The sequence below is a fragment of the Lingula anatina genome, chromosome 9 (assembly GCF_051362555.1).
Source record: "Lingula anatina isolate TDL-2025a chromosome 9, LinAna3.0, whole genome shotgun sequence".
NCBI classification, from domain to species: Eukaryota; Metazoa; Brachiopoda; class Lingulata; order Lingulida; family Lingulidae; genus Lingula; species Lingula anatina.
Genome location: NC_141775.1, coordinates 17,541,522 through 17,564,860, shown reverse-complemented (window position 1 = coordinate 17,564,860; position 23,339 = coordinate 17,541,522). Strand labels below are relative to the sequence as shown.

Here is a 23,339-nt window from a genome sequence, read left to right as displayed (position 1 = left end):
AATGTAACATGCTCAATTTTGAAAGTGTACGTCTGATTGTGAAATAGCCGAATGTATATTTCATCAGTTTCCTGTCATTATCGGTGCAAAAGATAACATGCAGTATTAATATACCAATAACTGTCTGAATGAATATAGATAACCAATAACTACTAGATCGGTGTTTTACACCAAATTCAAAACACGACTGTATGTATAGTTCACAACATACTCCATTTTGAACAAAAGCACTATAGATTTCAGTTCCATATAATGTAAAATAAATCCCTCCAGACAGTGAAGAAAAACGAAAAACGATATATGTCAGGCAAAATTTTAACTCGCCATAGCAACAAGCCTAGATTACATTTGAAATGCAATGCCCGTGCGGTGCACGTATACTGCCCGTAATACCCTTTTCGTACGGCGTCTCAGCGGAGGTAGACGATGGCTGTGCAATGTTTTTTTTTTTTTTAAATCGCACGAAATCGCACATATTTAAGGCCATGTTATGTAGACATAGCTCCTTACGATTTCACAAAAAATAAATAAATAAATAAATAAATAAATAAATAAATAAATAAATAAAATAAAATAAAATAAAATAAAATAAAATAAAATAAAGTATTAAAAAAATTCATAGCACGGCACCCGTGTAAATGTAATCTAGGCTTTATTGTATGCAGAATATTATGATAATAACACATGTATATAACAGTGCTAATAACATAATGGTATTTCCAATAACAGTGTTAATATTAATGTGACGAAGTTGTCTTTATATCTTGCCGTTTGCCTTCCATAATGCTTAACCTTGCCCTGGATGTAGCTTAGTTTGTTGGAACTCTAATTGTGCCCATAATTACTGCTCCGCAGACCGGACACTTTTCAATCGTAGTGCACTGGACACAAGTGGCAAAATGGCCGCAGGGCAGAAATATCACGCTTATTTCTTCCTCCATACAGATTCTACAGGTGCGCTCTTGTTTCAGCCTCTTGTTCTCGTCAAGCAAGGACTTTGTTTCTAGAATCAAATAAGTACAGCTTATTCAGAACCAGACGGGTGATATCTAAATGCATTACGATGACGTATTACGGAAGTGACAAGATTTAAATGCACCTTAAATAATTTAAATGCTAAAATACCATTTACTGGTAGGTTGTAATGTTCTTCCTTCTGGTAGAATAATGCAATGTCATCAAATAACTCAATCATGTACCCGTATTTTTTGCCGGAAAGGTGTTCTGAATTGCCCTAGGTGCTGGTGCTTCAGCCAGGGCTTCACGTAGTGGCTGCTGACCAGGCGCCTCTTGGGATCTAACTGTCATCTGCCGGTTCATTTCGTCCTCAATATTCAAAACGGCATCTAGTAAACTCTGTGCACTGGGGAAATCGTCTCCAGTACCCTGCAATCTGTGTTCAATTGCCTGACGCACTGTATTTCGACTGAAACCCATATCTAAGACCGCCCGCACTCTCGGGGTGTCCAGGCGGGCTTTGATCTCCCTCGCCTCTACGTGGTAACTGCCTGGCACACCTGCATGCAAACGGGGTTCTGGTCACGTGATGAGACAAAAATCAAGGTCAACTATTTCTTTATAAGCAAAAGGTGATGTTTTGCTAGAAGTTCTTGAATCTTTGGTGAGGTCCAATCACAAATAAGAACACCAAGGGTTTGTTCTTTTACCTCAAATATATTTACAAGTTTTGCTTATTCTTTGAAGAACAATAAAAATAATTGGATATCTGTACTGTTAAACCGGATGGTTTATTTGCATTGTTACTGCCTATCTATCAAGTTGAGTTGCTTCAAAATTAAAGAAATCTAGCCAAGCATATGCACCGGGTAAATGATGACTAACCTTGTGGTCTTTGTGCTTGTGCTTGAGCCTGGGGAGGCGTAATTGAACAAACCAATATCAAATCAATATGAAAAACACAGTTAATGCATATGGCACTTGCCGACACGGTGTGCAAATATACACACAAAAGATAATTTGTCATTTTTTATCGTTCAACAAGTAGAATATACCTTGATTAACAATTAAGGCGTTATTGAAATGAAATTCAAACATCGTCTAATGATCCAAGTTACAGCAATTATTTAAAAGCCATCTAGCCTTAACCGTTAGTAAATCTGAATGATTTTAAATATATGCTTACCGGGTTGTTTGGCGAATTCTGTTTCTTAATCATTTGAATAAACTCATCCCCCTTGCACTGGCGTACAAAACCACAGAGTGGGAACCAACGCGCATGCTCAGTCCAAGGGTCGTCTTGTGGTTCCCAATTCTTCAGCCCTCCGTTACAGAAGAAGCACTTCACGTTGTCACCAAAACCTTTTGTTAACGAATATTAAAAAAAAATAATAATAATAATAAAATAAAAATAGGCCGTAACCATATATTGAATGGACCCTGTTACTCCTCTAATCAATATTACAAGATAGGACACTTGTCCATTTCTATTCACAAATGACCAGTTTATTATTAAACAGGCCGTGAGAGCTGTGGAATGCACTCTGAAATTCACTGTCACCTTTACATACTATGTATAGTGTGCCTTTGATATGATATATGGGGTGCTGGTGTTTGCTTTAAATTTTGGCATTGTAGCCAATGGCACACCTATTACATTGAGGGGGGGGAGTATTGTTTCTTATAAATTTGACAAAACCAAATATTATATGAGCTTATATACAGTAATTACTTACATAATTAATATATGTTAGTCAAAAATAAAGTGGAGTTACCGGCGTAAAAGAACCCGGCCCTGGCGAGTTCTTCAGGACGCGGGATACGAGATGGCGGCCAGTTAGCAAAAGTCTGAACTCTGGTGTTTTCAGTGGCGTATCTCTCGTGTCTGGGTCTCGCTGTTAGTATCCCCAGTGTGGCTCCACTTGTGGCATCTATGAGGCAAAGACATAATAAGACGAGTTTTACAGAACCACTTGACAAAGAGAGAAGTATACGACACTCAATACTAGTAACCGAAGTTTACGCCATGCATTGACATGTATTCTAGATGGTCCGAGGGGTAACAGTAGGTCGCGTTGTGCTCTATTCCGAATGATGACGCGCACGAATGCACGGATCTACAGTGCATGGCAAGACCTGTTGATGTCTGCACGGACCTTATGGTATTACAGATAGTACAGAGTTCAATTTTTTTTTTTTTTTTTTTTGCGTTAAGCTCTGCAACTCGCACTTTATCTAGTACACAATTCTCTTTTGGAAACCGTTTAATGTAGGGTACAAATTCCAGGTTGCAGCAATAGGGCATAAATTTACTCGGGTACGACTGTCGTAATACGCAACGCCTGGCATCCGTGCGCCAGGTTAACTCCCCCTGCATACGCCAGTTTCACCAAGACAAAAATGATCGTCTTAGCTATGCCTATATTAACTATTCCGAGTAACGTTCGTCGCATCACTGCCCAGCAATACGTGGATGGTACCGTACTCGGATTAAGAATGTGTACATTTACCCCGTGGACCATTTGAAGATTACACTGCGATTAATGCGGTGGAAAATACAATAGAGAGAGTGTATAATGATAGGGTCGCTAAACGATTGTTGACGGCATATAGTAACTAGCCTAATCCCTTGGTCGCCTGGGTAGCCACGCCCCCTTAGAGTACTTATGTAAACAAACGGTCTCCCGTAGCGAACTATCCTTTTGTTCAACAGCTTCGCGCGTGCAGCTGATTATGTATGTAGTGACACTATAGCTAACTGCATATAAATTTGTGCTAGCTGTTATTTGATTCATTCTGCTGTGTCAGATGTTGTGGATCAGCCCACTGGTTCGTTGACTTCTGTTTTTCTGAAGATTGGTGGTGCAGATTTTGAGTGCTTAATTATGTACCCTCCTTCTAACAAGAGAAAGGGGAAGGGAGATAAAAAGAGAGAGTGTCAAATGAAACGGGTAATGAGTAATACATTACATTAAATAAAGGGACTCGCGGTGGAAGAAACGATAGACTGTTTTGCATCAAGGTATGCCATTATAATCCGACATGGCCCATAACATGATCCATAACATGACTCATTGTTGTATGCCTTATATTTGTGCCGACTAATATTTTACTCTCGTTCATTTCGTGAAACTATTTCCTTAAAATAAAGTTTTGCCTGTATAAATTAACTTTATGACATGAAGTAATTAATAAAACGCGCCTGTTGAAAAGGGGGCTTTTCGTAACTAATAAAGGTTCACTATTCAGAAAAATATCGTCGCCGTTCGTCGCCGCTACCTTCAGGAAAGCGTACCCTCCGCGTGGATCACCGGCATTTTTGATTATCTGACAAATTAGGGCAATTTACGTTTTAGCTAATAATTCTGAATTTACTAATATTTTGGACTAAATTCGATGTCAGATTCATAGCAATGACGGAGAGCCGCCAGAGTAACTGTTTAATTTTCTAAACTAATCAAACTAGAACGCGTGGCGATAAAATGTGTCGCTAGATCTTGTAAACACTCAGCGAAATGCACCTAGTGACTATATTCAATGTGCCGTCACTTAATTGCTTTCTCGATTTCATTAATTGACGATAGTAATTGCAGATAACAAGGAAGAGGAAATGCTGAAGACAAAACAACGTCGGGTCTTTGTGTGACTTTCTCCCTAAACACTTTTTATGTTGCTGTCAAAGAAAAAGGGGTCTAGATAGCGATTATTTAAACCACTGCTGCTGCTTTTGCAGGTAGACTTCCTCGTTTATCATTTAAATGCTCCCCTCCCCCAGCAGACCCAACTTGATGCATGTACGTCTTGGTAGCTATAGTACAGATCTTGGTTCAAGTAATGAAAGGTTTAAGCACAAAACGATAATTTGAGGCTATTTTTTCATTCAAGACAAAATAAAGTATCTATGGTGTGTGACAATAGGGACTTTACAAAGCTTAATTTGTCCTTAAATATATATTCCAGTAGCATAGGCGAGCGACGTAATTGTAACCTCAACTTGAGGTATCCTCGATGAAAGCGGAGTACAAAAATTAACTTTTTTAAATATCGATTACAACATGCTGTACAATGATATTGAGACAAAAGGGTTTAATGGACTTCTTTGCCTTAAAAGCAATTCATTTCAAAATTAAAAGAAACAGTTTTTTTCGGGGAGTGCGGGTAGACAGTTTACGTCAGGTGATTCGTTAAAGTCGAGGAATGTTTCACTATCAAATGTGTAAATCATATATGTCATAAAACACTATAAGAAAGTTTTTTGTTACGATCTGCAACATTTGTTCATTTATATAGCAGGGCGAAGTTAAAGCCAGAGGTAAATAGAACCTAATACCGTAATCCTCCTCGTCCATTTATTTAAATCGTATCAAAACGTTTGATACACAATGTTCATTAAATTAATAATTTTAGCGATTTATTAAAACCATATTGGTACATAAAAGTTTAAGATTAGCATAAGTTAAGCAACAACCAGTATGAAGAACAACACCCTTTTTAAATGAGGCGAGACACCCTCTTCACACTGATTATAACCTTGAGAAAGACATTATGCAACTTAAGGTAAAGGAGTTCTTTCATCTCGTGTGTGAATACAACACATTCTTTGTCACTTTTACAAGACAATGGAGGCGAGCAAGTAGAGTAATTACAATACACAATAAAAAGGACATTAGTATAGAAAGCTTACTTCGGGTCAGCCCTTTGCTTGTTCGAATGAAAGAGATACCTGTAGATATCGCGCCGCGACTCCCTTTATTAAACCTTCGTGTGTTTGTGTAAAAGTGTGAAAGACAGGCAACGGTCTTTAGTCGCTGTTGATATTGTTCGCGATTAATATTGAAGTATAACTCCTTCGCCTGCATGTAAACGTGTTACTTTTCCTCATGTTCTCTATATTTCTTTTAGGTGGTTGAGACAATGGGATGAGATCGATAAAAGTAAAGGTTAATCTAAACAATTAGATGCGATTTTTGTGAAATGACTTATTAAGTGATGTGCATGTACCTAGCATGTTTAAATTCTTGAATTTCTAATTTGTTAAATCTTTCATACACGGCCTCATATATGTATTACTCTCAGGCCTTCGATATTATTGTGTTACACGGGACTCCTGGAAACCTGAAGCACAGGTCTACGGAGTCTTGTTATCCTTCATGCAGTTTTATGGCTGGGATGCACACTGCGAAGTAGAAACAGGCTTTACTTAGCTTTACTTGATGCACGACAGTTTAAACAAAACCAGTCTGCAAGGCTTTCTTTGATTTGGCGTTACCCTTACACTGGTTTAAAAAGAACAAATATAAATATGTTCGATGGATTAGATGCCGGCTTTGTTATATTTTAACATTTGCATTTGCACAGTTACACAGATAATATTTTTAAGTTGTCTGTCGTTCAGCACGCATTATAGGCGAGTAGCTAAATAGTGACGGTGATCAATCCAAGCTCAATCTTGGCAAGTATCGTTTACAAAATAGATCATGTTGAATAAACTTAATTTCGCTTTAATAAATAATCAACACATGGTTCGGTTATTGTCACTTGAAAGCTTTCGATCAAAGACGTTCAATGAAATCACAAATCATTTGACGATTAAAAAATGGACATGTTCAAGGGGCAGTTTTTGTTTCAGATAAAGGGACTTCAGGTTCAGGTAGAGGGTGCAGTTACGTGTTTCATCGGATGATAGCATCACGCCCTAGGTCTAAGCGAGTTGAATAGAAGCTTTTTATCCAAACATCCTATTCCTAACTACTGAGTTAGGACAAAGGTCTAGTAACATGCACTGTGCAATTACTATTAATGGATCAGACGCATACTTGATTGTTTTTCCTCTGGTGTCGCACGTATGCATCCTTTCTTGAGTGATCTAAAACAAGTCGCTAGTGTACCATGTTTCTCACTGTAGCAAAATACGTTCGACATGGTGTTTCTGAACGGCAGCCGGAGACACAGTAATTGTATAGGCATGCTTTAAGCTTGTTCGAGAGACAATAACAGTCGGGTTTAACAATAGATAGCGACCATAGTAAGACCCCCTCCTATTTAACTGATGATTTACACTTTTAATTGACCGTACTTTCGTATATTGTATGATCATACAGCCAGACTTCCCCCTGTTGCACGTTGTAGTTGGATTGTCATTGCGCCTATGTCAATGCACCTCATTTAATTTCAATATTATAATATAAGCATAATATAAGTAATATGTTATTTCCTTATTCCTCTTTCATTATCATTCATGTTTTATAAATACTTGAACGCTTGAATGCAGATATTTCAAATTAAAACGTAAGTACATAAATAAATTATACATTTATAAATTAATGCAATAGGAATTTTTTGAGACAGATTGATGCTGAAGCTCATGCATTTCAACCAAACAAACAATAATTAGTTCAATTTTTGACTGCGGAAATTTCATATAGGATGAAATAACTGATAACAAATTTAACTAGCAGTTTGTTAGCAACACTAAGGCTTCGTTCACATGCAATGTCTATTTTCTAAATTCTATTTTCTATTTGCGGCATGTCTTATGATCACGGTCTGTGCACTGAATATCCCGCCGCGTAATTACTGGCAGCGCGAGCCAGTTACTATAAGTTACTATAAGTTACTATAAGTAACTGGCTCGCGTGTTTTGCATCAAGGTATGCCATTATAATCCGACATGGCCCATAACATGATCCATAACATGACTCATTGTTGTATGCCTTATATTTGTGCCGACTTATATTTTACTCTCGTTCATTTCGTGAAACTATTTCCTTGAATAAAGTTTTGCCTGTATAAACTAACTTTGTGACATGAAGTAATTAATAAAACGCGCCTGTTGAAAAGGGGGCTTTTCGTAACTAATAAAGGTTCACTATTCAGAAAAATATCGTCGCCGTTCGTCGCCGCTACCTTCAGGAAAGCGTACCCTCCGCGTGGATCACCGGCATTTTTGATTATCTGACAAATTAGCGCAATTTACGTTTTAGCTAATAATTTTGAATTTACTAATATTTTGGACTAAATTCGATGTCAGATTCATAGCAATGACGGAGAGCCGCCAGAGTAACTGTTTAATTTTCTAAACTAATCAAACTAGAACGCGTGGCGATAAAATGTGTCGCTAGATCTTGTAAACACTCAGTGAAATGCACCTATTGACTATATTCAATGTGCCGTCACTTAATTGCTTTCTCGATTTCATTAATTGACGATAGTAATTGCAGATAACAAGGAAGAGGAAATGCTGAAGACAAAACAACGTCGGGTCTTTGTGTTACTTTCTCCCTAAACACTTTTTATGTTGCTGTCAAAGAAAAAGGAGTCTAGATAGCGATTATTTAAACCACTGCTGCTGCTTTTGCAGGTAGACTTCCTCGTTTATCATTTAAATGCTCCCCTCCCCCAGCAGACCCAACTTGATGCATGTACGTCTTGGTAGCTATAGTACAGATCTTGGTTCAAGTAATGAAAGGTTTAAGCACAAAACGATAATTTGAGGCTATTTTTTCATTCAAGACAAAATAAAGTATCTATGGTGTGTGACAATAGGGACTTTACAAAGCTTAATTTGTCCTTAAATATATATTCCAGTAGCATAGGCGAGCGATGTAATTGTAACCTCAACTTGAGGTATCCTCGATGAAAGCGGAGTACAAAAATTAACTTTTTTAAATATCGATTACAACATGCTGTACAATGATGTTGAGACTAAAGGGTTTAATGGACTTCTTTGCCTTAAAAGCAATTCATTTCAATATTAAAAGAAACAGTTTTTTCGGGGAGCGCGGGTAGACAGTTTACGTCAGGTGATTCGTTAAAGTCGAGGAGTGTTTCACTATCAAATGTGTAAATCATATATGTCATAAAACACTATAAGAAAGTTTTTTGTTACGATCTGCAACATTTGTTCATTTATATAGCAGGGCGAAGTTAAAGCCAGAGGTAAATAGAACCTAATACCGTAATCCTCCTCGTCCATTTATTTAAATCGTATCAAAACGTTTGATACACAATGTTCATTAAATTCATAATTTTGGCGATTTATTAAAACCATATTGGTACATAAAAGTTTAAGATTAGCATAAGTTAAGCAACAACCAGTATGAAGAACAACACCCTTTTTAAATGAGGCAAGACACCCTCTTCACACTGATTATAACCTTGAGAAAGACATTATGCAACTTAAGGCAAAGGAGTTATGCAAAGTTCTTTCAACTCGTGTGTGAATACAACACTTTCTTTGTCACTTTTACAAGACAATGGAGGCGAGCAAGTAGAGTAATTACAATATACAATAAAAAGGACATTAGTATAGAAAGCTTACTTCGGGTCAGCCCTTTGCTTGTTCGAATGAAAGAGATAGATATCGCGCCGCGACTCCCTTTATTAAACCTTCGTGTGATTGTGTAAAAGTGTGAAAGACAGTCAACGGTCTTTAGTCGCTGTTGATATTGTTCGCGATTAATATTGAAGTATAACTCCTTCGCCTGCATGTAAACGTGTTACTTTTCCTCAAGTTCACTATATTTCTTTTAGGTGGTTAAGACAATGGGATGAGATGGATAAAAGTAAAGGTTAATCTAAACAATATTAGATGCGATTTTTGTGAAATGACTTATTAAGTGATGTGCATGTACCAAGCATGTTTAAATTCTTGAATTTCTAATTTGTTAAATCTTTCATACACGGCCTCATATATGTATTACTCTCAGGCCTTCGATATTATTGTGTTACACGGGACTCCTGGAAACCTGAAGCACAGGTCTACGGAGTCTTGTTATCCTTCATGCAGTTTTATGGCTGGGATGAACACTGCGAAGTAGAAACAGGCTTTACTTAGCTTTACTTGATGCACGACAGTTTAAACAAAACCAGTCTGCAAGGCTTGCTTTGATTTGGCGTTAACCTTACACTGGGTTTAAAAGAACAAATATAAATATGTTCGATGGATTAAATGCCGGCTTCGTTATATTTTAACTAAATGCGTTCATTTGCACAGTTACACAGATAATATTTTTAAGTTGTCTGTCGTTCAGCACGCATTATAGGCGAGTAGCTAAATAGTGACGGTGATCAATCCAAGCTCAATCTTGGCAAGTATCGTTTACAAAATAGATCATGTTGAATAAACTTAATTACGCTTTAATAAATAATCAACACACGGTTCGGTTATTGTCACTTGAAAGCTTTCGATCAAAGACGTTCAATGAAATCACAAATCATTTGACGATTAAAAAATGGACATGTTCAAGGGGCATTTTTTGTTTCAGCTAAAGGGACTTCAGGTACAGGTAGAGGGTTCAGTTACGTGTTTCATCGGATGATAGCATCACGCCTAGGTCTAAGCGAGTTGAATAGATGCTTTTTATCCAAACATCCTATTCCTAACTACTGAGTTAGGACAAAGGTCTAGTAACATGCACTGTGCAATTACTATTAAAGGATCAGATGCATACTTGATTGTTTTTCCTCTGGTGTCGCACGTATGCATCCTTTCTTGAGTGATCTAAAACAAGTCGCTAGTGTACCATGTTTCTCACTGTAGCAAAATATGTTCGACATAGTGTTTCTGAACGGCAGCCGGAGACACAGTAATTGTATAGGCATGCTTTAAGCTTGTTCGAGAGATAATAACAGTCAGGTTTAACAATAGATAGCGAGCTATAGTAAGACCCCCTCCTCTTTAACTGATGATTTACACTTTTAATTGACCGTACTTTCGTATATTGTATGATCATACAGCCAGACTTCCCCCTGTTGCACGTTGTAGTTGGATTGTCATTGCGCCTATGTCAATGCACCTCATTTAAATTCAATATTATAATATAAGCATAATATAAGTAATATGTTATTTCCTTATTCCTCTTTCATTATCATTCATGTTTTATAAATACTTGAACGCTTGAATGCAGATATTTCAAATTAAAACGTAAGTACATAAATGAATTATACATTTATAAATTAATGCAATAGGAATTTTTTGAGACAGATTGATGCTGACGCTCATGCATTTCAACCAAACAAACAATAATTAGTTCAATTTTTGACTGCGGAAATTTTATATAGGATGAAATAACTGATAACAAATTTAACTAGCAGTTTGTTAGCAACACTAAAAACCAGCTGCGCGTGCCAAACTAGTGAACAAAAGGACAGTTCTCTTCGCGTGGCACGCCTTAGCATGGGTTTAGCCTCTTCAAGCTATAATCCTATCGCCGCAACAAACAATAGGGACCTTCTGGCTGATGTATCCTGCTGTTCATTACACCTAGTTACAGCGGATTGTCACGCTCACGCTGGGCCACAGAAACCGGCGTCATGGGGTTCACTCGTATTAAGTATTGTGTTATTCCACCTAAGCTATTGTGTTTGTGCGTTCGAATTTTGAAGGGATTTATACGGCCCTCCATTGTTTGTCCGCCCCCTTCCATTCACAAGATAGGGATTAAAACATTTCGAACGATGTTACACCGGTGTACAACGGAAACAAAATTATTCCGACCACTGTATAATTGGATAAATGAGGAGTTCGCAGCTACAGCCATTATAGAATGGCGACATAAAAAATGAAAGATGTTTGCTTCGGTTAAACCGGGTGTGCTGGTGGCGCTGATAGGAAAACTTTGTAAAGTTGAGTATTGATGCAATACTAGCCATACCGGATAAGTAACGCTGGCATTTATTTTTTGCTCAGAAACTAAAATCTTATTTACTTTGATGTCTTCGTTCTTGTCCTTGAGCTAGGGAGGGCTAAATAAGGTCGCGCGACTTGGTTATTTTCAGTTGCACCCTGGATTACGCACGCTTGCTCCGCAAGGTGTCGCCTGTGGTGGGGGGGGGGGGCATCACAGCCCATATGGTTACTGTGGCGAAGGTGACAGGTTCTTCCAAACATTTTTTCATAACTGTCATTTTTCCTCATTTTATTCATGAATTTGATATTTACGGCAATTGAAAATGTGGCACCGGCAAAAGTGAATCTAGGTGCGTTGACAGGCCGCACAGATGTCCCCAGTTAACCGCCGCCAAAGAAGAGACCCCAAGCATTAAACAACACAACCTGTAGATACTGGAAATTTGGAGAGTTAAGCAACTGAGGCTTTATTAGGTTTGGACAGAAATCGAGTGACATGCCAAACCCCTCAGTTCAAGTCTTGGCCCTTGACACCAGTAACGCACCCTTAGTCAAGAATCTGAACAAATCAATGTTGGGCAGGTATGCTCTATTTTCTACAGGCGTTTTGTGATTTTATCAACTTGATTGTCAAGTGCCAGACTTTTTGTTCCCAGGTACTAGTGGCAAACTTTATCAGATAACAATCTGACACTGGCCAGGCTGCACTAAAAGCGCTGTAATCTCAGTTGTCAATGCTGTCATCTTTACCTGTATCTTTACCGGTATTATGCCAGTGGTACGTTTGATACATTTGAGTAAGGAAATGTGCTTTAATGCTTATGTTCATTTCTAATACGTTAGCATCAACCTGTTAATAAAAACTTGGAAACTTTCAATGTTATTACACAATAACAGTATAATGATGGGAGATGTTATGATTAAATGCTTAGAAGAATAATAAAAAACAAATTATGTGAAATATAAAATGAATTGATTTTATTTGGGTTATTTATTTATTTATTTATTTCAAACCAAATAATTACCAATCATGAAGCTTATTTTTAGAAACATTCGAAGATATATGAAATATAACCCTGCTGGTACACAGATCTACAGTTCTAAAATGCAAATACCAAGTACCTTTCACACACCACTGATGAGATGTGAATAATCATACATGTATATATAAAGAAGTAAAAATATCACAAAAAGTGTGTAAGCAAGATATTTCTGCAAGTAACCTCATTAATCAGTCAGGAAACTTCATAATGCACCCAATAAATGTAGAAATTTGAGCCAGAGAAATTCTACATACAGGCATGACAGATTTACCATATATTGCCACCAACCCTAAACTGAATGGGCATAGAAAGAACAAAGTGAGTCTCCCTCCCATTAAAAACGAAAAATGAAAATAAATAAAAAACAGATACTGTCATTCTTAATACTGAAAAACAATGGCACTTTGCAGCCTTCACTGCCTCACTATTTGCAGACAATGTTCTAGCCACTGTAACTGTGTACTTTTGATAAGGCATAGATGCAAGAATAACTTATTTGAGGTATATTGTGAAGGTCTCTTTTGTCATAAATCTGCCATGTATAACCTGAATGTACAATGATTCACACCGCAGCAGCTTGTCTTAGTAAGGACTCAACCAGTTTGAAAACTTGTGGCATAGCTTCAAGACAAGATCACACCATCTATCCTTGCTGTTATGACGGATCTACTAGTACACTATCTATGTCTTGTCCTCCTAGTTTCTCTAATACCATTTCCCCTGATCTATGCTCACATCAATCTCTACAGCTTTACCAACTGCTACACAGTTTTTACATCTGAAAGTATAAAGCAAAAATTGTAATAAAGCACTATCAATTTACTTGTTAGATATTGATTTGAGGGCAAGAGAAAAATGCAGAAACCTCATATCATAATCAAGATAATTGAAAATCAAATATGCATAATCAAATTAATAGCTTTAATTGAACACACTACTGATAATTTAATCTTTTAAACTTCAGCATAAATTTCTCTTGTTAAAGCACAGCCACTTTATCAAAATGTGCTTGAAAAAAAATAATAATAATGATAATAATAATAAAGAACCTGCACATTACTCAGTAGATGGAACATGGAGGTCAATTGCCACAAAATAAGTTGATTTGTACTTGGTAGCCTGAGAAATAGTATCAGGTATTAATTTGAGCAGAAAATTGAGTAATAATACCACAGAGTTAACAATGACACAAGCATATGGTGTTGTGTAACAAAATTCATGCATTACTTGCTGTGGCAGTGTAATCCTCAACCTATCGTGCACCGCAGGTTTTGATTTTCAATGTCATCAAAATTTTTTATTGTTGTTAGTTTGATTTATGTATCTGCTATGCAAATAATATCCTTTGGAAAATAACTTACTGATTTAATTATGCTTTTGCAACATGAAATTATCATTATCTTTGCCGGTTCACGTGTATACAGTACCTTGCAATCAGTGCTGCTCTTTTCTCCCCAACTCGGCACTGACAGTCTAACCACATCGTTTCAAAACAACGTTGGTATGCTCCTTTACTTTTGGCGTTGGCAGTTTCGCCCTGGGGACATCGTTTTTGGTTAAAAACAACGTATCATTTTCACCCATCTATGCATTGCTCGTGTACAAAATGGCCGCTTGCTGCCCCCCCAAGGGAAAAATCGTAGCACGTGGGTAGTTACGCAAGACCTGTGACGTATAACGCGCGCAAGGTTATTGAATAAATAAATATTAACCGTGAAAAAAAAAAAAAAAAATATATATATATATATATATATATATATATATATATATATATATATATATATATATATTGACTTTAATCGTTCATCAAGCAGAACAGGCTTTAAATGCACGTCACGGAAGGCACCTTGCTACCACGAGTTTAAATGATAATCAAACATTCAATTATGCTCCTGGTTCCAGCTTTATTAAAACGTCAACTAGACTTAATCAACTAAAAATAACGTAGTTTTTATATTTTCATATAAAATGATGTGACTAAACGTTTTTTTTTTTTTGTTTGTTTTTTTAATTATTTTTTTACCGGGTTCCTTGACCAATCTCGTTCCTTATTTGGGAACCGACGCGCATGTTCAGCCCAAGGGTCGTCTTGAGGTTCCCAATTCATCAGCCCTCCGTCAAAATGGAAGCATCTCATCTTAGCACCAAGGCCTTTAATTTTTATGGAAATAAATCACAACGTTGTAACTGAACGGACCCTGTTACTCCTCTGCATTTATATACATTAAGACTCATTTGATTAATGTCTTTTAATGTCTATAAAAAATCATTTTTTCAAGGTGCTTTAAGTATCAAAATAGAACAAACTGGAGCGTCTTGCAAGCATTTAGACATGCCTTGTTATAAGCTTTGGGGGTATTGTCAAAATGAATAAATATATATTACATTGAACCACATGAATGAGACCCTCTACAGGCCTACCCAACTACCAGACTCGGCACCGAATGATCCAGAATTCGCCGGTAGATCAGACCACACTACCCGTTTTCAAGGTGTGTATCAGATTACACACCTTGCTACACACCTTGAAAACGGGTAGTGTGGTCCGATTTACCGGTGCATTCTGGATCAATCGGTGCCGAGTCTGGTAGTTGGGTAGGCCTGCTCTAGGTCTCTGGCAATGTGTACCTGCGGTACCGTATGTCTGGATGTAAGTGCTGTACTTGTATTTAACTTATACTTACTCTCTGATCGTGGTGGGCTGCCACGCACAACGTGGTTTTGTGTTTCTGACACAGGTAAAGGAAGAGTTGTACTTGGCGCTTGCAGAGGAATATTCCCAACTTCCAGTCCCAGGGCGAACGGGCAGGTTGGAAGATATCTGCGGTGTTCCTGCATTGGTTGGTCACCTAAAACAAACGACCAATTAGTGGCAGGCACCCACGACCCATGTATCCATTCTGACGCTGAGGAGTATAAGTCCAATGCCTCAAATCCTTTGCAAAAATTTGCATTTTAGTTACAAACCAATGCCAAAAGCTAGTCTGTCAGGACAATATTGCTTCACGTGAAAGTTTGCATTATTATTATTATTATTATTATTATTATTATTATTATTATTGTTGTTGTTGTTGTTGTTATTTTGTAAATTTTTGAATGTTTTGAAATCGTTTTCCTGTTTTCAACATTTCTACAGAACAGACAGGGATATTATCAAGAACTGATGTGTTTCCGTTGAGGTTTACAGAGGAATCTTTAGCCAACGAGGGAAAAAAAGCAGCACTTGTTGTCAGAATTGGGACATTATCTGTGTCAGTCCCTCTCAAGACTGGACAATCTGGGTATAAAATACGATGATACACAACAGGGTCATCCCCAATATCACATCGCCCACCACAGCTAAAGCAAACGACTTCAGTCCCTTGACCACGAGTTAGTGCTTTCGTGACACTTTTACGCAAGAGTTCCACTTCCGGCAGACGGTTTCGAGACAACGGTGAGTAACGAGAGAACTAAACTTTACGACTGAACTTAGCGATGAGTTAACGACTGCTTCGTGAAACACCCCTCGAAAATCGCTAAGTTTGCTCGTTAGCGAGGTAGTCCAGTAGTTAGTTCTAACTAACTACTGCTTTGTGAAACCGGCCCCAGAGTAGTAGAAACCAGCGCGTGCAAGTCGCTTGGTATTGATGGGCAGAAAAGTGAGCATTTTTGGAAAAGTCAATAACCTCTCAGCTTCATAACATAATTTCTCAGCTCTTTGGTAAGGTAGACCGGTAGACTTTTCTGGGTAATAGATATAGGTATAGGGCCTATGCATCTTTGAAGAGGTTGATCAGCTTGTAGGGGAGACCGGGGCTAGTTGGACCCCGGGGTAAGTTGGCCCCCCGTCAATTTATGAAAAAGTAACTACGAGGTAAAATAATTGGCCACATACTCTTGCAAAGTGACCGTAGCCTACAATGCTAAGGAAGTGTCAGACGTTAAAAAGTTTTTGCACCTAAAAGTAATTTTGTTTAAGAGATTTCAAAATCTATTTTCATAGGCTTTTGATCGAATATAAGATATGTATAGGGCATCAAACTGAAGCTCATCGTTTCAAGTTTCACAGAGATGTATCATATTTGCTCATTCTAGCACCCTAAATGTCTACCATTCTTTAAAATAAATAATGTGCACCCGGGGCTAGTTGGCCCCCTTGACTCGGGGCAAGTTGGACCCTCATATTACCCACAAACCTTTGCGCGCAACGCTGTTTGAAATAGACAAGTTGGTGAAATTGACAAAGCTAACCGGTGTCTCTTACCGTCTGATTGATTCTTTAAAATTTTCTCTCTGGTGTCTTTTTGAAAATTTATATTAGAAATATTCTGTTGATTGTAAGTATTAAAAAGCAAATCCATTGGACTTTCCGTAGAAAAACATTTATTTTGCCTTAATTCATTGTAAGGGGATTCCCTTTGTATTTATAGTGTTATATGTGGCCCCAAGGGGATTTTCTACCCCTCCCTAGCTAGAGACCATTGTTGAAACAAACTCAATGGTTTTAAAACTGAATTTGTTACTTTCATTTAAAAAGAAAATTTATTATTCGTTTTCATTCATTAAAAACCTTCTTTATACCATTATTTATTTATTCTTAATTAAAACAAAACACATTTTATTGATATATATTTTGGTTCTTGCAACACACCCCCCTCCCCCCCCCCCCCCCCCCCCAACAACGTGACATACGGAAACCTCAACAAATCTGCCTCATTTGAACTATTTATTCATCAAAGACTAAAAAATCAATTTAATAAATTAAAAATGTATAAAAATGTATTTCAAGGCGTTTACATGGGATATATACTTCATTTTCATATAGGGGGCCAACTTGCCCCGACCCTGGGGCCAACTTGCCCCATGGCGGGGCAAGTTGGCCCCCCTGACGTCAACTGCGTTTTTTGTCAAATTGTGAGCCACCTGGCATAATATTTGAAAAATAATGACTTTGCATACGTAGCTTAGTTCATGGGGCTTACTTTGAAACCGGTTTTGTTACTCTAACCCACTCCTAATTGGCTCTACAAGGCCAAAAGTGTCTAACTGGGCCAACTAGCCCCGGTCTCCCCTAACTAATGAGGGAAGAAAAAATGGATGGAATACACGTCACACTTATCTGCATGTACATATTTGCAATATCGGAAAAGAATAAACATCAGCACTGGCATATAAATTTCCCTATACATCTGCGAGGTCACTCCAGAAACCCTTAGTACTATTTCTCCCAACGTGTGCTATCGGAGGCAAGGTGAGGGAATACACCCACATACTGATGCAAAACACAAACGTAAAGCTACATGCGTGAATGCATGTCTTGAAGGGTAAAACTGAAGCTCAAATTGGAACGAGATTGCTGTATATACTGGTACATGTAGTATTAGAAGCCCCCATCCGAGTCACTGTGTTGTTGCGGTTTGAATGTTTTTTTTTTTTTTTAATTGTATTTTATTTTTTTATTTATTAATTTATTTTTTTTTATTATGAAATGATTTATTGAACGATAAATTTGTAACCCGTATTTAATTAACCAATACCAAGTTTAACTAACACACATTAAGTAATAATAATAATATTCATTTGTTCTTATACGGCGCATGGAAATCCCAGTGCACCTTACATATTTAAAGCTAAAAAGACAATAAAAACTTGAAAATGGCAACTGAAATTTAAAAATGGCAAATTATGAGTTAACTATGATATTAAAACGTGCTTATTGACACTGATCCGTCATTGACTTTTAAAGTCTTTATACACGCAGATTTACTAGAAAAAGCGCCAAATTGCCGTAAAGATATATACCATATGATACATACTTACATTAGTAATTGTCGCCGTGTCTAGAGTGTCATCTCTATTTGCAACTAACATTCCTTAACCTTGCTTTTAACAAAAGAAACTGTGCTACATCTTCCACTTCATGATGTCTATCAATAATTACTATAAAAACGAAGATTTAGTTCACATAGTAGAAAACATTGGAACATTTCTATATATGTAATTTTGGTGCTATTTATGTATTTTACTATTACTATTTTCATTATTATTGCTGATATTACCTTATCTATGTGCATTTTCACCAGCTCAGTCTGGTGCAGAAAGTATTAATAAAGCATTAATTTTATTAAAAAAGAACCAGTATACAGACCTGACATTTATTATGGAATATTTCAGTTTCAAATGTACAAGAAGGTAAACTACATTCATTTTCAAAAAAAAAAAAAAAAATAATAATAATAATAATAAATAAATATATAAATATATAAATATGACCTCACATCAGATATGGGAATGAAGAAGTGTGCAGTCAGTTTGTCGTTACCAATTAACTGACTACCACGTCTGAACCATTGCTGCATTGTGTAATATGCAGTGATTTAATTGGGTAGTGCACCTTTGGGCTGGACTAAGCGGGGCTTTGGCAAAGCATGGTTCTGCCAAAAAAAGTATCCATAGGTCTGCAACTACTGCATAGAAGAATTTGAAAATGTGCATACAAGCGGTCGGTTTTGCAGTGCGTAAAATGACTTAAGCAGTGTTTTACACAATTGTTAATCTCACAGTTTATTGTGTCACACGGAACCGTTCGCACAGTTTTACATAGTAATGCCCAGACTGATGTACCTGCACAGAGGCCACGCCCAATTTATTGAAATCTTACCACCAGGGTACAGGACTCACTGTCTTTCGGGGTATGCTGCTGCAACTAAATAAAAACTAACCAGCCCGAATTGGGTTGAACACTGAAATCTCGTGGCTTTCTTTATTGAGGTCAGACTTCACCTGTGCCGCTCAACAGACAAAACAGGGTTTACAGACATCCAGAAGAGGCCAACGACGAAGCGTGTGCCGCGTCTAAAGTGACAAACGTCATTTTACAGCGTCAGTATTTGGAGTGGATACCACATTGATGCTAAAACACCAATGGTAGTCATTGATGAAAACCTGAACCAGATCAAATAAAGGAATAATCTGGGAAACACTTGACTATCATTTGATAGGGGGCACATTAGGAACAATTTTAGGTTGCATGGTGAGATTGCCGGTTCACACAGAGCACTTTTAATAGTATATTACTTACAGAACCAAGGCAATGAGCAGCTACCTTGGTCATCAAAATAGCCATATTTGAACCACAAAGACAATATGTGGGCAGGCCATTACTCGCCCAATCAATGACCTACATGTCCTACAACAAAACTGGACCAAATTGGACAGATGTTGACCGAATCCTGGAATGCTATTCCAGATTGAACTCTTAAAACCAGAAGAGGCCAGGTGTAACAGCGACCGTTACTGCGACTAGACACTGACATGAGGGTCCTTTGTGGAGCGTGTAACTCTTTTACAGACAATAATTTGGAAAATATGGAGATTCAAATTATCTCTTTTGATGGCTGTCATATGCCTTATAATAGTGTTTTTGTTTGCTTCTCTGGCGAATTCAATAAATGAACTGATGTCACCATGACATCAAATATATAATTCAAAGTTATCAAAACACGAGTTTAATCCTTATTTTCATTTATCAGTCAGCAAAATAGGGAAAATCTTATGAAAAATGAATTGGAAAACAAATTCCATATTAAATGTCAAGTCTGTTGTTTACAGACATCCTAAAGAGGCCTACAACGAAGCGTCTTAAGTGACCTGAACCTGAACATGAACATGAACCAGATCAAATAAAGGAATAACCACTTGACTATCTTTTGATAGGGGGGTGGGGGGCACTTTAGGAACAATTTTAGGTTACACGATGAAAATGTCGGTACACACGGAGTGCTTTTAAAAGAAGATAAGTAACAAAACGAAGGAAATGAGCAGCTACCTTATGCCCCTATTTCACACAGACCACGAATCCCACGAATGGCCATGAATTGACAAATTTCACGATTCGTGGTTGAATCGTAATCAGTTCGCGAAGTTCTCAACAGAATCGTATATATTCGTAGTCAGTTCTAGCACTTCTTGACCAACAGGAATTGGTGGCAAAAACTTTGATGCCCCTATTTCACACAGACCACGAATACCACGCATCGCCAGGAATTGAAAATTTCAGGATTCGTGGTTGAATCGTTATCAGTTCGTGAAGTTCTTAACAGATTCGTATATAATCGTAGTCAGTTCTTGCATTTCTTGATCAATCGGGAATTCGTGGCAAATATTTTGAGCTGTTCAAAGTTTTGGCCACGAACTCCCATTCCAAAAAATCCAGCCGAATCCCACGAATATTCGTAACACTGTCGCACCTGTATCGTAACTGAAGCGTAGAGCGTGTCGAATTAGACCAGAAAATTGGCAAAATCTCACGATTCCAGCCGAATCCCACGAATATTCGTAACAGTATCGTACCTGTATCGTAACTGAATCGTGAGCGTGTCGAATTAGACCAGAAAATTGGCAAAATCTCACGAATCCTCACGAATCCTGAAATTTGTCAATTCCTGGCTATTCGTGGGATTCGTGGTCTGTGTGAAATACGGGCATTAGACATCACTATCGCCATATTTGAACCACATAAACAATATGTGGGTAGGTCATTACTCGCGAAATCAACGTACTGTATGTCCAACCACAAAACTGGACCATAATTGACCGATTCCTGGAATGTTATTCCAGATTGAACTCTGAAAACATATCCCAAGGAATGCCTTGTCGCTTGAGAGTCCTGGAAGCAGCCAGATGAGGTCAGGCTTAACAGCGACCGTTTCTGTGACTAGACACAGACATGAGGGTCCTTTGTGATAATTTGAGATATATGGGGATTCAAAATATCGCATTAAATGGTTGTCGAGGAGCATTTGCACCGTATTTTTGCGTTTATCCTCATATTATTCCTCTTGCTGTTATTTTACCTCTCTTTCCAATTTCGCATTTGATGGTTTAAGGAAGCATCATAATGATAAAATGTCTAAAAATATTTTAGCTTGAAGATGTGTCTCCTCGACAGTTCGACCTAGCGTGCTTCAGGTACAAATGGACACTTTTTTAAGCCGGGAAAAAGCGGATATGAAAAATTCAATTTCTAAACAACAAGAATCAATCGTTAAATATCTGCCTGTCGCGGGTGCAGTCAAATTATTTTTTTGCCTTTGGCTCATAGACTACAGAGTGCAGTAAGCTTAGTCGTTTTGTTTATATATCCTTTATCACTGTTGACACTTTATTTACCCAATGATGCACCTTAGTCAGCTATGTTTGGAAATACTATTTACAGCCGCCTGACACAAAGGAGGGAATGTTTCTGACAGTATGTCAATATAACCGCCTGATGCTGTGTTATCTTTATTACTGAGACGTTTAATAAGCAGAATGATATCAAGTCAATCTGTTCTAACGCCATTCAGTGGGTTTAACAGCTGAACCGTATTTTCATAAGTACGCTAGTATGTATAATATATGTCATACGGGTGATTACGTACAATATACACGAAAACCCAGCAGCTAGCTGCTGTTATTTTATTTATTTATTTATTTATTTATTTATTTATTTTTATTTTTTTTGGGGGGGGGGTGAACAAAGCGAAATTGACCCAGCTCATGCTCGCAGACAGAAATGTGAGTAAAAAGGTGCAGTCGGCCTTACAGCCTCACGCTGACAACTAAGGGTAAAACTAGGATTCCTTCTTACTCTATAGGTCAAACATTATTTGTAATGAATAATAACAATGATAATCCTCAGGAAAAAAGGACTTTTTTTATAAGATCCAGGGCCCGGTTGCACCAACAGGGCGTAAATTTACTCGGCTACGACTGTCGTAAACCGCAACGCCTGGCGTCCGTGCGCCAGGTTTACCCTCCCTGCTTACGCCCGTTGCACCAAGACAAAAACTGATAGTCTTAACTACGCCCGAGTAACGCTTCGTTGCGTCACTGGCCAAAAATACGTGATAGATACAATACGAGTCGCCGAGCTGTGCGTGAAATATTACGAGTGCATTGACGAGCCGCAGGCGAGACAATACACGAGTAATTTTCACATACAGCTCGGCGACGAGTGTTGTATCTGGCTTAAACCACTGATTGGATACTACACTTGTAATGCAACAGACCGTGGCACGCACTCGTACATGACGAATACAATGTCGAATACAGCACGGCTGATTCTTTTGTTCTACGCTATTGGGGGCCTGCGCGCTAGCACGTAAGATGTAGACAGCGCGAACTAGTAAAGTGACCGTTTTTTAATGGTTATGCAGTATGAGCCATCGTATTAAACTGCTCGATTTAACTGAAATTTTTACTGTACTCATCATGCAAAGGTCTGGCGATGTCTTTTGGAAAATGCCCCTGGATGAACAAATTAAACGTATTTATCTGATTCTGGTGGTTCAAGTATCCGTATTCTGAAAAAATTGCGGCACACCCAGGTAGCGAATGAAAATTATAAGGCAGTAGGTGATTGATCGTGAGTGACATAAAATGTGAAATGGGTCTCATGCGCAGATTAATCACATATGTTACTTTAATATAGAAGCCACATATGGATCATAGATATAAAACAAGGTATCGTTTCATTCTACAAATGAACTGATTCATTTTCTTCAAGTTAGGGTAATTTAAAGGCCTACTGTGCTCTAGGAACACAGAGCGTTCACTGCTTTTTTTACAGTATAAAAACTATAAATCGACGTCAAAAAATTGTTCTTTTTAAGTTTTAGAGAGAAAAGATGAGATTTAGATGAGAAAATTCTGATTGGTCAGTTTCTAGTGACGTAACCTGGGTA

General features: G+C 37.8%; 1 protein-coding gene across 1 annotated transcript; it reads right to left on the bottom strand.

Annotated features, from left to right (window-relative positions):
- Positions 1-809: 809 nt before the first annotated feature.
- Positions 810-4,274, bottom strand: LOC147760020 (baculoviral IAP repeat-containing protein 2-like). Its single transcript, XM_086996304.1, has 6 exons — positions 4,253-4,274; positions 2,733-2,888; positions 2,144-2,319; positions 1,843-1,870; positions 1,200-1,517; positions 810-1,003 (listed from the first exon to the last, which is right to left on the bottom strand). Exons 1-6 carry the CDS (start codon positions 4,272-4,274, stop codon positions 810-812), a joined length of 894 nt encoding a protein of 297 aa, XP_086852430.1.
- Positions 4,275-23,339: the final 19,065 nt, after the last annotated feature.

What these genes read in the sequence shown, in the direction of transcription:
- LOC147760020 (XM_086996304.1), bottom strand. Translation starts at nt 4,274, where the DNA reads ATGCCGGTGATCCACGCGGAGG. An exon ending in GCCGGTGATCCACGCGGAGG is followed by an intron (nt 2,889 to 4,252) that starts GTACGCTTTCCT and finishes TTTGCCTCATAG; the next exon opens with ATGCCACAAGTGGAGCCACA. An exon ending in CTTTCCGGCAAAAAATACGG is followed by an intron (nt 1,004 to 1,199) that starts GTACATGATTGA and finishes ATTTGATTCTAG; the next exon opens with AAACAAAGTCCTTGCTTGAC.